The sequence below is a fragment of the Felis catus genome, chromosome D1, assembly GCF_018350175.1.
Source record: "Felis catus isolate Fca126 chromosome D1, F.catus_Fca126_mat1.0, whole genome shotgun sequence".
NCBI classification, from domain to species: domain Eukaryota; kingdom Metazoa; phylum Chordata; class Mammalia; order Carnivora; family Felidae; genus Felis; species Felis catus.
Window position 1 is genome coordinate 57,370,134 of NC_058377.1, and position 15,011 is coordinate 57,385,144.

At 53.1% G+C, this 15,011-nt stretch overlaps 1 protein-coding gene and 1 long non-coding RNA gene across 8 annotated transcripts in view; one reads left to right on the plus strand and one right to left on the minus strand.

The window, feature by feature from the left end:
* The window catches only part of CHRDL2 (chordin like 2), a 32,645-nt gene extending 19,464 nt beyond the window's left edge, over positions 1-13,181 (plus strand). For 2 of the 7 annotated variants that reach the window (XM_023239439.2, XM_045038745.1), the window contains exons 5-12: positions 1,041-1,134; positions 2,340-2,395; positions 4,176-4,344; positions 5,279-5,473; positions 7,686-7,859; positions 8,727-8,781; positions 12,201-12,293; positions 13,019-13,181. In XM_023239439.2, the coding sequence (XP_023095207.1) occupies positions 1,041-1,134; positions 2,340-2,395; positions 4,176-4,344; positions 5,279-5,473; positions 7,686-7,859; positions 8,727-8,781; positions 12,201-12,291 (834 nt within the window). In that variant the 3' untranslated portion in view covers positions 12,292-12,293; positions 13,019-13,181. The remainder of the gene's footprint in view (positions 1-1,040; positions 1,135-2,339; positions 2,396-4,175; positions 4,345-5,278; positions 5,474-7,685; positions 7,860-8,726; positions 8,782-12,200; positions 12,294-13,018) is intronic. The other 5 variants (XM_023239438.2, XM_045038744.1, XM_023239440.2 and 2 more) reach the window with 3 other exon arrangements.
* Positions 6-13,849, minus strand: LOC123380473. Its single transcript, XR_006586298.1, has 5 exons — positions 13,744-13,849; positions 4,091-4,322; positions 3,261-3,459; positions 475-557; positions 6-296 (listed from the first exon to the last, which is right to left on the minus strand). It is a non-coding gene; the product is annotated as an uncharacterized LOC123380473 (long non-coding RNA).
* Between the last annotated feature and the right edge of the window lie 1,162 nt (positions 13,850-15,011).

Here is a 15,011-nt window from a genome sequence, read left to right on the forward strand (position 1 = left end):
GCAACTTGCCTGAAATCACACAGCTAGTTAAGTGGCAGAGCCAGAATTCAGATGTAGGGCCACATGACTCCAAAATTCATGTTCCTTTCCCCGTGCTGTGCTGCTTCCTGTAAAGGGACAAGGGCCTGGATGAGGAGGAGTCTGTGGAAAGAGACAGAAGTGATGGCATGGCCTTAGGGTGGTGAGAACATTCTTATGATTCCTTGTCCCTTCTCCTTGGATACTTGGATCTCCCCTTCTTTCTTCTCCTCCTTGTTTAAATGGGACTGGCTTGACTCCTGGTCTCCTGAGGCTCACTGGAAAAGGAATAGGGAAAGGACTCAAGGTAATATCACTTCCTCCCAGGTACATCATGCCTTCCAGTTTAAGAAGGGTTTTCACAACCATTCCCTCACTTGATCTTCACAACCCAGATGGGAGTGTCCCCATTTCACAGAGGAGGAAATTGAGGCCCAGAGAAGAAAAGTGACTCACCACAGGTCATCTGGCTTCTGATTCCCAGAAGGCTCTTTCCTCTACAGTGTTGCCTCTCTAGGCTGGGTCCTGAAGCTGGGGACCTAGGGTTTTCAGTCAGAGCAAGATGATCCCAGGATGTATCCCACTGATCCCCCTCCTCTCTGCTGGGCCCCCTGTTCCAGGTCAGGGGAAGGGTGTTGACTTCAGCCTGCAGGCTGGGCTCTAATCCATTCTGCTGGGTTGCGTCTCTGACTTCAGGCAGTTCAGGCAGCTCTCCAGGCTCTCCACTTCTATAGGATGGAAGAATCCCACCTCCCCAGCTTGCTGTGAGAGCCTAGGCAGAGACAGGGTCTGAAAGCACTTTACAAGCTGAAGGATGAATGCTAACTAACGCGGGGCCAGGGGAGGGGGAGGGATTGGTTGGGTATAGGGGATCCTTCCTCTGAGTTGGCTGGGCCTTGCCCAGGATGCTTGGCTGCTCCCTCCCACCCCCACCTCAAGGCAATTTGCCCTCAGGGCGGGGGGGGGGGCTCTCCTCACCCCAAGGCTGCCCCTCATCACTCATCTCCTATTTGCTCTGTCAGGAGGGCCAGATCTACTGTGGTCTCATGACCTGCCCAGAACCAGGCTGCCCCGCACCCCTCCCGCTGCCTGCATCCTGCTGCCAGATGTGCAAAGGTGAGTCTGTCCCTAGGTCTGGCAATGCCTACCCCCCCCCCCCACCCCAGGGACCTCGCCAAGGGCTGTTAGAGGTGGAGAAACCTCAGCTAGGGAAGGACAAATGGCTTGAGCAGAGTGAAGTGCACAGATGGTCAGACTGTTCCCTGTGGGTTGGGTTAGTCCAGGAAAGCTTCCTGGAGGAGACAGGACTGGGGGAAGGGAGTACTTCACAGTAGAATGCTTCCCCAGATGTTGGCATTGTGGAAGGGCACTGGACCAGGAGCCAGGTGACTCCAGTTTAGTCCTGGTTCTTCCAGCAAATTCCTACAGATCCCTGTTCCTCTTTGAGCCTCAGCTATGTCATGTGTGCACTGAGAGGTTGGCCTCAGTGATTTATTTATTTATTTATTTACTATTTAAAAAAAAAATTTTTTTTTAATTTTATCTATTATTGAGAGACAGAACATGAGCATGGGAGGGGCAGAGAGAGGAGACACAGAATCCAAAGCAGGCTCCAGGATCTGAGCTGCCAGCACAGACCCTGACGCAGGCTCGAACCCACAAACTGCAAGATCATGACCTGAGTCGAAGTCAGACGCTTAACCGACTGAGCCACCCAGGCGCCCCTGGCCTCAGTGATTTCTAAGGGACTGTCTAATTCCAGGGTTCTTGGTCTTGAACCAAGAATGCTTGGAAGGAGCCGGACCGTGTGTGAGGCAGGGGCTAGAGAGAGAGAATCCCACTCGGGGCCTTGTGTGCTGGCACCCCGGGGTGAGTGGGAGACAGAGCTCTAGGGTGTTCCAACTAGGACACAGGGGACTGGAGGCGGGTACCTGGGAGGGTATAGTATAGACCAAGGCCTGGTGACTTCATATGCGGCTGGATACGGTGGCTCCCCAGGGGACTGCAGCTAAGCAGGCTGTAGGGATGGGATTCTGGGCCCTTGGGTCACCCATGATACGCACTGAACAAGAATGTCTGGCCCAGCCAAGAGGGAGGGTAGGGAAACGGAGGCAACAACCCAGTGTAGGGAATTTGTCAAGCCAACGGTGAAAAGCAGCTGTAACTAGAAGTGGGAATAAGTCCCCACTGGGGCAGAGGGCCCTGCCAGTGCATAGGGACTGCAGAAGTGTCACTAGGCCTGGGAGGTTGAAGGCCTGCAGGGCCCCTATCAGCAAGGCTTAGCAGGTGGAGGTTGACCCAACTTCCCTTTGGGTTTCCAGATGAGTCAAGTAAGAAATCGGCTGAAGAGGACACCACACAGTCACACCGTGGGGCGGTGAGTGCACAGCTTTACTGACAGGCTAGGGAGAGGCGGTGAGGGGGGCTGGTATCCAGGGCCTAAATGCCATGACTCTGGAGCAGACAACACCAGTCGTTGTCCTCATTTCTGTTTTTGTCCCCTAGGTCAGCTCCATGCCCTCCACCACGTCCCAGCTCCTCTCCCTAGCCTCCCATCATGGCTGGTAGGTCAGCAGGGGCTGGGAACAAGTGCCATGCAGGGCAAGAGCAGGCTCTAAACTTCCCAACTTCCCTCCTGAGAAACATTCTGACCCTGACACTGTTCTATCTGGAGCCTATATCTGTCCTTAGTTCAGCCTGCCTGTGGGCAGCACATTCCCCAGAGAATGTGGCCTCTGTCCTGGCCCAGCCTTCCCCACCCAGCTCCTGTGGTACTGGTGCTTTGTCTGGGGGTTACCTCTCTGTCCTCCCCTCTGTCTTGGCCCCTCTCTGTCTTAGTCTAGAGTTAGGATGGGCTAAACTTTCCAGCTTTCTCTGGTCAGAGAGGAAAGAGGTGTGAGGATGGGCTTACACACCGACTCAAGTCACCATCCACCCTCTGTGCTATGTCTACAATGGAAACAACTTCACCTTCTCCTTTAGCCTGGGTCACCTGGATCCCGAGGGATGGGAGGCTGACCTCCCCTGCTCAGGGACTCCCCAGGGGTCTGGCCTATGAGCTCTCCCTTCTCCTCCGCTGGCTCATCCTCCCTTCTCAGGCTGGGCCTTTTCAGGTGGAGCGGGGCTCTGTGCCGCAGAGCCTGAGCCAGGCCATCTCCTTGCCATCCCACCCTCTCGCTAGGAGGCAGCGTGCTAAGCAAAGCCCACCCAGGCTTAGTTCCAGGCCCTGAGCAGCTCCTTACTGGATGACGTGAGCAAGTCCCATCAGAGGGTTGGGCTTTTCGATTCCTTCTTGCTACTGTTCCACTTGACAAGCATTTCCTGGAAGCCTCCTATGTGCCTGGGCCTGTGCTGGGGCCTGAGACGGTTTCCTGGGAGCTCCTGTGGGCTCCGTCGGGCCATCAAAAGGCTGACTCAGACACTGTATGGGGCAGGAAGGGGCTGTAGTAGAAGGACTCTGAGTGACTTGGTATTGGTGAGGCGGGTAATAAGCCCACCTGCTCCTACCCCTTGACCTCGAGCGCCAAGCTTCTTAACTAGGAGCTGTGATGTGCCTGACCCATTACACTGCCCTCACCCCTTTGTTATCACTGCTAGCCCTGCCAAGACCTGGTCTGGAGGGGCAGGGTTTCAGGATCTTGGATTCCAGGGGCTCAAGAAAGGGGGCTCTGGAGACTTGGTCTCCAGATGGGACCTGTTCTTAGTCTTCCTGCCCTGTAGGATTCTGGGGCCTGGTGGGACCTTCAGAGGCCCATCCCCTTATCCCATCACCTAAATCTTCTCAAGGAATTTCCTGACTGTCATCCTCACTACAGACAAGTAGTTTCTAAGTTTCCCAGGTTCCTAATTGCTGTGTCTCCCAGGTCAAGACCTCAGTACCCCTCTGTTCACCCCAGCCCCAAGGCCCTGGCTCTGATAGTCCTGAGAAGGGGTTGGTGGAGACTGGGTTTCCAAACCACTATCCTCTGAGAGTTTTCAAATATCCATTGTCTGAAAACATCTTAGACCCCATCCAGATCTTTCTATCCCTAGCCTGTGCCTCTCTTTACTAGGAAGTCATGCTGGTTTCTACCTGCAGGCCTCACTGCAGCTCTGTCTTGCTGCTCTTCTGCTGACAATGGCCCATCAGTGATCTTCATCCTTCCTGCCATTTGCAGAGACATTCCCAGGATCCGTGTTCAGGGGACAATGGAAGAAAGAGGGTCCTGGGCACCCCAGCTCCCACTGGCCTCAGTGCTCCTCTGGGCTTCATCCCTCGCCACTTCCGACCAAAGGGGGCAGGCAGCACAACAGTCAAGATTGTCCTGAAGGAGAAACATAAGAAAGGTGAGGACGGAACCTCCTCTGATCCCTGAGGTGGGAAAAGGGGGCCCCGACTGCTCCCACCTCCCACCCCCGCACCCCCACCCCCCACTCAGTGGTCCCTTGATCTCAACTTGGCCATGAGCTTGTGGATTCACAAAATATCAAAACTGAAGGTGTCCTTAAGGGCATCAGGTCTAAGCCCCCATTTCACAGATGAGGACCCTGAAGTTCAGAGTACTGAGTGAGAGCCAGAACCAGTCCTAGAACCAGAACTATGGGTCAACACAACAATATTTTTTGAGCCTCTGCCATGTCTTTGCTGGGAATTGAGGGGCACAGAACAGAGAGATGAAAAATGGTCCCTGTCCTCGAGGGGCTCCAGACATGCAAATAAATAATATAAGGAAGTGGTGAGGGAAAGTTTTTGACAAAGAAAGGAGGGAGCAGAGCTAGGCTGCAGCAAGATGGTCAGGATGCAGCAGGGAAGGAGGCCAAGTGGGCAATGGTGGCAGCAGAGGGGGAGGAAAGCAGGCTTACTGCGGGGGACCCCCCCCCCAACCGGTGGAGCAGGAGGAGCTGCTGTCCCAGCCCCTTTTGTACAGATGGGACACTGAGGCTAAGAAAGGGGAAGGGACCTGCCAGAGCTCACACAGCCAGGTAAGTGTCCGAACTTGATTTCAGCTCTCCTCCCACCAGACATGCTGTGACGGGCAGGGGGAGTACTCTCCCTCTTCAGCAAGAACTTTCTGGGCACGTGTCAGCTCTGAGTGCTGAAACAGGGGAGAAGTCAGGGACAGGGGGCCAGGTCTGCAGCTGGCCTCAGCTTTACAAGCAGTGTGGCTGGGCCAGACTGGTGGAGCAGGGGGCTCCCCCAGGCCCCGCCCCCACCCATCACTGGACTCTGGCCCAGGTCTGAGGCACTGACCCTCCTCCCTTCCTGCCCTCCTTGGCCTAGCCTGCGTGCACAGTGGGAAGACATACTCCCATGGGGAGGTGTGGCACCCAGCTTTCCGCTCCTTTGGACCCCTGCCCTGCATCTTGTGCACCTGTCAGGATGGCCGCCAGGACTGCCAGCGGGTGACCTGCCCCACTGAGTATCCCTGCCATCACCCTGAGAAAGTGGCCGGAAAGTGCTGCAAGATTTGCCCAGGTACAAAGAGATGCTGGAGGCAGGGAGGGCACTGCCCTGAGTGGGCCCTGGGTCCCTCTCCCCAGGGCACAGATACTTGGAACATCTCCGACACAGATGGGGCAATGGACTCAGAGCCATAGGATGCAGGGTTTTTAGATGCACTCGAGTGGAAAATGCCAGACTCACAAAATATTAGACTTATGGAATATCTAACGTTATAGTGACAGATTCAGAGGCTCTCAGTCAAATACACAGAATCAAATAACGTTCTGGGTTCTTTGAAATCATAAAATCATAGGATGTTAGGACTTTTAGGAGGAATAGCCAGTGTTTATTGTGCATTTACCATGAGCCAAGCAGGCATTTTACATGTGGGAGTTCATGTACTCCTCACCACAAATGGACAGGGCAGGTATCTTTGTCTCCATTTTACAGACCAAGAAAATAAGTGCCCTGCCCAAGGTCACACAGCTCAAATGACAGTTGGAATCCGAACCCAAGTCTGTCTTACTCCAAAGACAATGCTCTTGACCACTGTTGTCTTCCTTTAACCTTCATCTACATATGGGTAAACTGAGACCCAGAGAAAAGAAGGGACTTTCTAAAGTCACAGAGCAATGTAGTCGTGGAGCTGGAATTAGAACTCAGGCTTCCAGACTTGCCAGCTGAGTTCCTCTAACGCTGTCATGTGACCCTAGGATTAATAAGTGTGCAGAAGAAAACATCAGAGTATCTCATTGGGGAGGAACAGCCTGTGATTGTCAACAGTAGCTGTTGTGAGGAACAGGCCCATTCCCTCAATCCTGGAAGGAGAGCAGGTGGGGTAGACGGTGCGGGCTGTGTTGTGCCTTTACCACTTCTGGTTAGAGGGCTGGGTTGGCAAAACAAAAAGGAGAGGAATGGGGAAGAAAAAGGGGAAGGAAATGTGTGTCGAGAACCTACTGGCACCAGGTATTGTCCTGTGATTTCACCTAGTTCAATTAATCCTCATCTCTCAGCTGTTTTACAAATGAGATCACAGAGTGGCTGCGATCATCTTAAGTCTGCACCTACCCCAGGCTTTGACGTCAGGAAATGTGAGTCTATGTTAGCTTGCTTACCGACGGACTTCCCTAACTTACCGTTGTGAGCTTAGACAAGTCACTTTCCTTTCGGAGCCTCAGACAGAGTTGATGAAAAATGCTTTATAAATTGTAAATCAACATCCAAACAAAATCCAAATATAAGGGGTCACTATTATTTTTCAGAGTAATATGCTATTGGGACAGGGTTAGGGACAGAGCATGACAGATGGCACCTGGAAGAAAACGAGGGGTGGGGCTTCAACTTGGATTCTCTTGGAGACCGGCTGTGGTTCACTGCTGGGCTCCCTCACAAACACACTTGATCTTGGGCTCTGCCACTGGAACCCAGTCCATTTCCTCTTAAAAATATGGAGACTGTAGCCTTACAACTCTTAGCGGGACATCTCTAAGAGTTTTATAACTAGGAAGAATTTAGAAGGAAGTGTGTATGTTTAGGGACTTAGTCCTTTAGTCCCTGAAAAATAGGGAATGTTGGTACATGGAAAGTTCCAGGAAATGTCCTTGGAATGCTTTAGGACTGGATCCAACCACTGTCGCCATCACCGCTCCCCGCTACACCCTTACGGTCCCCTCCACCACTACAGTCACGCCATCACCTCCACCACCCTACGTCACAACCATGATCATCACTATTGCCATCATCCCCTCAACCCCTCCCAAACCTTTCACTCCATGTATGGTCATGAGAATCTGTGTTTGGTGATGGGGGTGACTCAAAAGACTTGGAGGACATGGCTCCTGGCCTTCACCCCGTGGGTCTCTTTTAGAGAAGAACATACCCAAGTGAGACAGTTACAAGGCAATGCGTGTCAGTGAGACTAAGGGCATGAGTGGGAGGCATAAACAAGAAGGGCTTTAAAGGCCGTGAGTGGAGAAAAAACAGGGTAGGCTAAGCTGTTCCAGGTCGGCTGCCTGGAGAAGGTGGAAGGTGAACTGAGCCCAGAAGGATGAGAAGGTTTTAATATGCTAATCAATGGGAAGTGAATGGGAGAAATGCCCCATCTCTTTCCGAGGGGCACCAGAACTTTCCCAAAGACCTTAAAGACCGGAGGGGGGTGTCAGACCAGAGGCCCAGCTTCCTGGGCATACCAGGCAGGGGTCGGGAGGAGGGGTACAGAATGTTCACAGCTCCTTGTCTTTCCCAGAGGACAAGGCAGACCCTGGCCACAGTGAGATCAGTGCTACCAGGTGTCCAAAGGTGCCAGGCCGGGTCCTCGTCCACACATCAGTGTCTCCAAGCCCAGACAACCTACATCGCTTTGCCCTTGAGCATGAGGCCTCTGAGCAGGTGGAGATCTACCTCTGGAAGCTGGTAAAAGGTGAGCATGGGCCCACTCCCAGTCGGGCTTACCTCTGGCCTGTCCCCCTGTTATCAGGGGCCCACTCCCAGTCGGGCTTACCTCTGGCCTGTCCCCCTGTTATCAGGGGCCTCCGGGGCCTATTTTGTTGATCAGGTGCCTCTAGCCCAGGGAGACCTGCCTCTGGCTACCCTTCCAGATTTGAGTCTCTGATTCCAAAGTAGAGGGAGACGGAGATTCTGTCTGTGATTCTCTGGCAGTTCTGATAAGCTCATCCAGGGCCTCCCAGTGCTCCCTCTCCTGGGGGGAAGGGGTTGTTGCACTTGCAAGGAGCCAGGACAGGGTAATGCCTACAACCATGAAGCAAAGGCCTATCAGTAGAACTTCAGCACTCTGTGAGGGGAGATCTTTTCAGGCAGAAGGACATCCACAGCCTCCTCAAAGCAGGAGGGCCTTCAGGCTCATTTAGCCTTTTCTATTGGGTGGAGTCTGTCCTTGTATATGAGAATATATGTCTCATTCTGTGAGAAACTCGCCCAATTCAACAAGATGCTCCTATCACCGGCTGAAGGTGAAGAGGAGTTTTCATTGATGAGGAAATTGCTGAGAATTTGGTTTTCTGGGCACTTCTTGCCAAATATAGATCCCCTGGGTAGAGCAAAACAAACTAAACCCTTTAAGTGGGGTTTAGTTGTAAGGTCACTTTTCTCTACTGATGGGTCTTGCTGAAATGGGTGGGGGTGGAAGAGGGAATGATAATGACGATGATAATGATAATGACAACCAATGTGTGAAGCACTTTAGAGTTTACAAAGTGCTTTCACATTCATGATCTCATTTGATCCTCAATGATCCTGAGAGTTAGGTATTATTATCCCCATTTTACAGATGAGGAAACTGAGGCTCAGAGAGGTGAAGTACCTGGCCCAAGGCCACACAGCCAGTAAGTGGAGGATGGGAGCTAGAGCCCATGTCTTGTGACGTCAGAGGCGGCTCTTTCCCTGCTCTACTCTGCCTCCTGTCCTAGGAGGAATGGACGAAGAAAGCGGAGCTGTTCAGCCTGGAGAAGAGAAGACTCAGGGGGACAGGACTGCTGGCTTCATGGCTCTGAAGGACTGCCCCAGGAAGGGGGAGCTGTTGTGTTCTGAGTGAACAACAAACAGGGGCTTTGGAATCAGACAGACCTGAGTTCGAATCCTGGCTCTGCTATTTCTTAACTGTGTGGCCTTGGGCAATCACTTGACCTCTCTGGGCCTCAATTTTTTCTTCTGTTAATTGGAGAGGAGGGTGTTTGGAGGATTAGATGAAATCACATAGGTAGAGCCCCGACCTATAGTAGGTGCTAACGACGTTAGTATCCTCATCCCACATCCTCTTAGAATTGTAGAGAAGCACATTGCCACCAATGAGAGGAAGCAGTTTGTCATACCTTGACAGTTGCTGTCAAAGAAGGGAGGGAGCAATCTCCCTCCATTCACAGGAGTGGGCAAGCAGTGGCTGGGTGGGCGTTCTGCCACAGCTGAGGAGTTAGATTAAGTAACCTTATAATTATTTTATGCCTTGAAACTCCATCAGCCCCTGGACAGGTGCTGGTTTACTCCAGACCTCCCCTCACCCCCAGCAAGGACTGGGACCCCAGGGAGTAGTAAGCCCCAGCCTCTGTCTTTGGGAACCCAGGACTTAGTGACTGGGGTGCAGTAGGAGCTCACCAGGAGCTGAGTTGTTCAGGCTGGAAGGCTTCGTGGAGGAGGGGCCTGCAGCTGGTGAGGAGTTAGGAAGGCAAGAGGAACACATTGCAGGCAGAGGTGGCAGCGACAGCCTCAGACTGGCCCAAGAGCCTGTGCTGACATACCCCGTGCTCTGTAATTGGTGTGGAGCTCGCCCTATGCATAATGTGTTTCATTTCATCCATATAAGCAACCTGAGGCATATGTATTAATGCACCATTTTGCAGATAAAACGGAGTCTGAGAGGTAAAATGACTTGCTCAAAGTCACACAGTTTATTTAAGCAGTAAAGCAAAGATGCAAACCCAGGTCTGACTGTCCCCAGTGCCACCTCCACGGAGGTGACCTAATGCTTTCAGAGAGGGGCCTGAGGAAGGTCAAGGTGTGTCCAGGATGGCGCAGACCGGAGAGTTGTAGCTCAAGGCCGGTCTCGTTATGACCAGGCCCAGCAGAAAAAGAACAGGTGGTGGGGACTCTTCAACTTCACAATGCCAGGCTGTACCATCCTGTCACTAGCAAACACCTCCTCTCCATCTCCTGACCCCCTGGGCGGCCAAATTGCCTCATTAGCCTCTCTGTTACCTCCCTGTCCCAGACTGCGGGGGTCAAAACAAACACTCCAAGGGCTGACTATCAGTGGGAAACCCTGTTTCCTCACCCAGAGGAGCAGAAACAGCAGGCCTTGGGGGCAGGGAGAGGAAGGGGAGGATTGGCCTGGAGACAAAGGCACCAGGTGGACACCAAAACCTGGGCTAAGTGAGGCCACATCACCGTGGAGCCAGCCTCAGGCCCCAGAGGCTTGGCTTAGTGTTAACAGCCTTTTAGATTCTGGAGTTTCAGAGTAGAAGGGACCTCAGGGGTCTCAATTCCAGCCCCTGTCTAGGAAGGAAGCCCCCCTACAGCCTCCCTGATGGTCTCTAGCCCCTGACGGCACATACCCCACCCCATCTCCACTGTGGATGGCTCCACTGAGAAAGGGAGCTTTCACATTGAGCTGAGCCTGCCCTATCTCCTGGGACTCACCTGCCAGTGCCATCTCTGCCCTGGGGGTCCACAGAGCCCAGCTGCCCTCAGACCTGGCATGCCCTCAAAAGGCACGACCATGCCCCTCAGGCTAGCTCTTGATTCCAAGTCCAAGAGCTCAGTCATTAGGATCGTGCTTTATAGGCTATGGTACGAAGACCCTCCCTCATCCTGTCATCTCTCCAATCTGTGTTCTGGGGTATGTGCCATGTCAGGCCTGGCAGAAGAACCATCTGAGGTTTGTGATGTAGCCTGGGCCTTTGGAGTGAGTCTCTCCCATATCCTGGTCCTTGGCATCTGGGCTGGAGGGTCCTGAGAACAATGCTGGACATTCCCAGCCTCCTGGACCTTAGTGCTGCCCATTCTCCTCTGTGGGATCCTACTCAGATTTCCACAAGCAAGGCCAATTCTTAGTTTTCTTGAGGGCTGTGCTGGCCTAGCAGAGACCTTGCTGTCACATCTGTTCTTTCTGGCCACAGACCCTGGTGCTAACAGCTGGTGCAACCTCCCAGCCCATGTACTCAGGGCCTCAGTGCCATGCGTGGTGCCTGTGGCGAGCTCCCCATGGGATGCAAACATCAGGAGATCCAGATGATACCCTGTTCCTCTCTAGGGCCTGGCCTAGATTGGGTACACATATATTTACTTATCCATCCATTCATCTAGGGATTTATTCATTCATGTATTCATTCACTTATTCTTTCATTCATTTATCCTACATGCCTAATGTGGGCCAGGCTCAGGGGAGCCAGAGAGGAAAGCCTTCCATGAGTAACCAGTCTAGTAGGGGAGGCAAGAATAGACACAAGGAGAGGACATTAGAAATAGGCCCAATCACAAACACAAGCTAAGAGCTGTGGGTGCCCCAAGGAAGGGAAATCAAGGAAGACTTCCCAGCTAAAGCTCAGAGAATGAGCAGGAGTTTACCTGGTAGCAGCAGGACAAACGGAAGTCAATAGGAGAAGAAGTTGTAGCAAAGGGGGCAGCCTACGTACAGGCTTGGGCCCCTCAAGGACTTTAAGTAGTTGGTTAGAGCTGGAGCACAGGAAGGCCTCTCAGGGGTTGGGCAAACAGAGCCTTGTGCTGAAAGGGAGCCCTACCACTCTGACACCTGATGCTCTTTGGAGTCTGATAAACACACCTACTGATTTTTATCACACATTCTGTGCCCAAAAAACAGCCTGACCTGTCCACACAGGCCCCCCCACACACACACACACACATTGTGGACAGGTGAGTAGTGTGAGAGCAGGATGCTGAGGGTGACAGGTGCAGGGTCAGCAGGGAGGTGATGGGAGGTCAGGGAAAGGGAATGACAGGTAACATATATTTTCGAATGACTGCAGTTAGGATCACAGACTGGAAGGGGAGTAAAAGGGGCCAGAAGTCTAGTGTAGTGACCCAGGCAAGATGTGATGGGGCCCGGATGGGGAGAGTGGCAGTGGACATGGGAGGATAGATTCAAAACCTTTAGGAAATTTAGTCTACAGGGTTTGATGTCTGGTCAGAATAGGGGAGGGCGGTGACTAGGTCCAGTCTAGGTCCAAGTCACCCTGTTTCACTGACCGCACGGCCCTACCTTTCCTGCTCATGCCCTTGCCTCTGCCCTCAGGAATCTTCCACTTGATTCAGATCAAGAAAGTCAGGAAGCAAGACTTCCAGAAAGAGGCACAGAACTTCCGGCTACTCCCCAGCACCCATGAAGGTGAGACGTCGGGCTGAGGACTGGGGCCTGGGAAAAGAGCCCGGCCAGAGGCCAGGGCCTCATGAGGAGTTCCAGGCTGCTGGTGCTGGGAGGGGGGCAGGGTGGTTGTCAGCCACAGACGTCAGTTCCCGGCACAGGAATCCAGTGGGCGTCTGGGCCAGAGATTTCTCAACTCAGGGCGCTTGGGAGCGGGAAGGTGAAGCAGAACCATCTGGATTTGGTCCTGGGAGTGAGGGAGACAGGACTGTGGAGGAGGGAGGCCTGAGCCCTCAAGCCCCAATGCTGCCTACCCACGCTGTATTGGAACGTTTCCCGCTGAAACCCTCCTAACCACTTTCCTTCTGATGCCCTTAATTTGCTCTACGGTATCCCAGGGAAGACGGATCCAGGTGGGGCTTTAAGTGGGGGAGAGGAAGCCACAGATGGGAGTGTCACTAACAGGTGTTAGGAAGCCAGCCCAGCCCCCAGATGCTGGTTGGTTGAAGTTGGGGTCACGTGCCAGAACTGATTGGGATGTGGGGTTATGATGGAAACATCCATCCCCTTCCTCCTATGCGCTCCAAACTCAGGCCCTCACCGTTCTTCTTGTCCCAAGTTTTTCCCACCCCAGTCACTCTGCCTCTGTTGTGCACATGCATGCACCCCTGCACACACACATACACACCCCCCTCAGCCCCCCCCACACACACACACATACACACACCCCTCTGCTTTCCTCCATGCAGGTCACTGGAACGTTTTCCTAGCCCAGACCCCGGAGCTGAAGGTCACAGCCAGTCCAGACAAAGCAACCAAGACCTTATAATAAAGACCTAAACAGTTGCAGATATGAGCTTTATCATTTTTGTTGTTATATATTAATAAATAACAAGCTGCATTACCCCTCAATCCTGCCTGCTGAGTTTTATGTCCAGTCCCCGCATGTTCCCACAGGGACTACAAGGCGGGCCTGCCCATCCCATTTTGCAGGGCTAGAGACTGAGATGCAGCCGAGGCAGAGACCGGCCCTGTCCTCATGGTAAATTGTTACCGGAGCCAGGGCTAGCTCCCCCAGCCTCACTGCCCAGGCCTTTGTCTGCTGCCCGTGGCCTCCCCCCTGCTCTGTCCCTGGCCCCCCAGCTATGGCTCCTCCTGCTTTTATGGGCGGCCCCCCTCCTGGAGCTCATTGGCGCTGAGCCTAGGAAAGGGACTGCCTCTAGATAGCCAGTGGAGGGGGAAATGGAGCCTCAAAGCACTTTGCCAGCAAATCTTCCGGGGATCCTTACGATTGTCAGCCCCATTCTACAATGAGGACACTGAATTTAGGGAGCAGCAGTAATTTGCCTGAAGCCACAGAGCGGGGCGATGGCAGAGGTAAAACTGGTGCCAGGTCTCTTGCTCCAGGCTAGCCCTCCCCCCCCTCCCCCCTCCGGTCTGCCGTGACCAATGTCATAAACCCAAATATTCTCACCTCCGAGGATTTCCAAGACTTGGCAGTCAAATTGCCAACCCCGGCACCACCATCTGGGAAGAAAGCCTAACAGTTACAATGAAAGACAACATTAATAATTTATCCTGCCTACATGTACAATTACTTGCAATTTCAAAGATGTTTTAATGCTCATGATTCCACTTAAGGTGAACGAACAGTGTAGGAATCACCCGCACCTTAGAGAGAAGGAAACAGAGGATCAGGATCGGCCAGTGTCTTCCCTCAAAACTTCACAGTGACAACAGGTGAGGCCAGGACTAGACCTCAGCCTACGGACTCCCAGACCCATGGTCTTGCTCCAGGACAGAGCTGCCCTCCACCCCAAGCCTGTGGGAAGCTGTGGAGAGGTGATGTAAAGTGGCCTGTGGGCTGGAGTTCTGCCACCTGTAGTCACTTGGAGGGCTCTGACTATTGTTTCCAGAGCCTTGCTCTTTGTACCCGGGTGTCTGAGGGAGGCCTGGGAAGTCTGCTAAGCAGCCTATCACTGCCGCCCTCACTGAGCAGGGGCCAATGTCGCACTGCCCAAACTCCCCCTGCGAGCTCCCACGGGTCTGGTTTGAGAGTCTGGGGTTTGAGGAACATGGCTGGAATCTCCCCCTCCTCCCCTGAGTAGGAAGACGTTAGCTCTTCACAGCCTCCACCTGTCCATCCAAGAGAAGACAGCATTCTGGCCTTGCTCGCTCACCATGTAGGGTTAGCTCGGAACTCCGGGGACGATGAACTCTGAGCATCTCACATTTAAAGCGCAGGAATCTGAACGCTCAGCCATTTACGTCGTGAACTCCGTCAGCCATCAACTTGGCTCAGGTGTCTCTTCTCAGGAAAGTTTTCCTGGATACCCCCACCCCCGCCCCTGCCCAATGGCCCCTCCCCTCTGCTGGAGAATGGGGTTGGAGGCAGGACTCTGTAATCAGAAGTGGCTCCGGGCCTCAGCACGGGAATGGACTTCCCTGTATACTTTCCCTGGTATTGCAGGCCAACTGCCTTCCTGGTTTCTTTGAGGGGCTTATCCGAAGCCTGTGTGGTTCACCCCAAACCTTTTCCGCCATGGGAGACACGTTCAGCATATCAGCATCTCCTCCTTTGGGTCCAGACGTTTCTGAGTGTGCACACACAAGGCTTGCCTTGGGAACCGCTCAGCAGCTTTCTGGTGGTTTTACACCCCTCTGACTTGTTGTCTTCCTCTTTCGTGTGTTCGTTCGTAAAACACTTGCTAAGCTGCTCTGTGATAGGACATTACGCTAGAC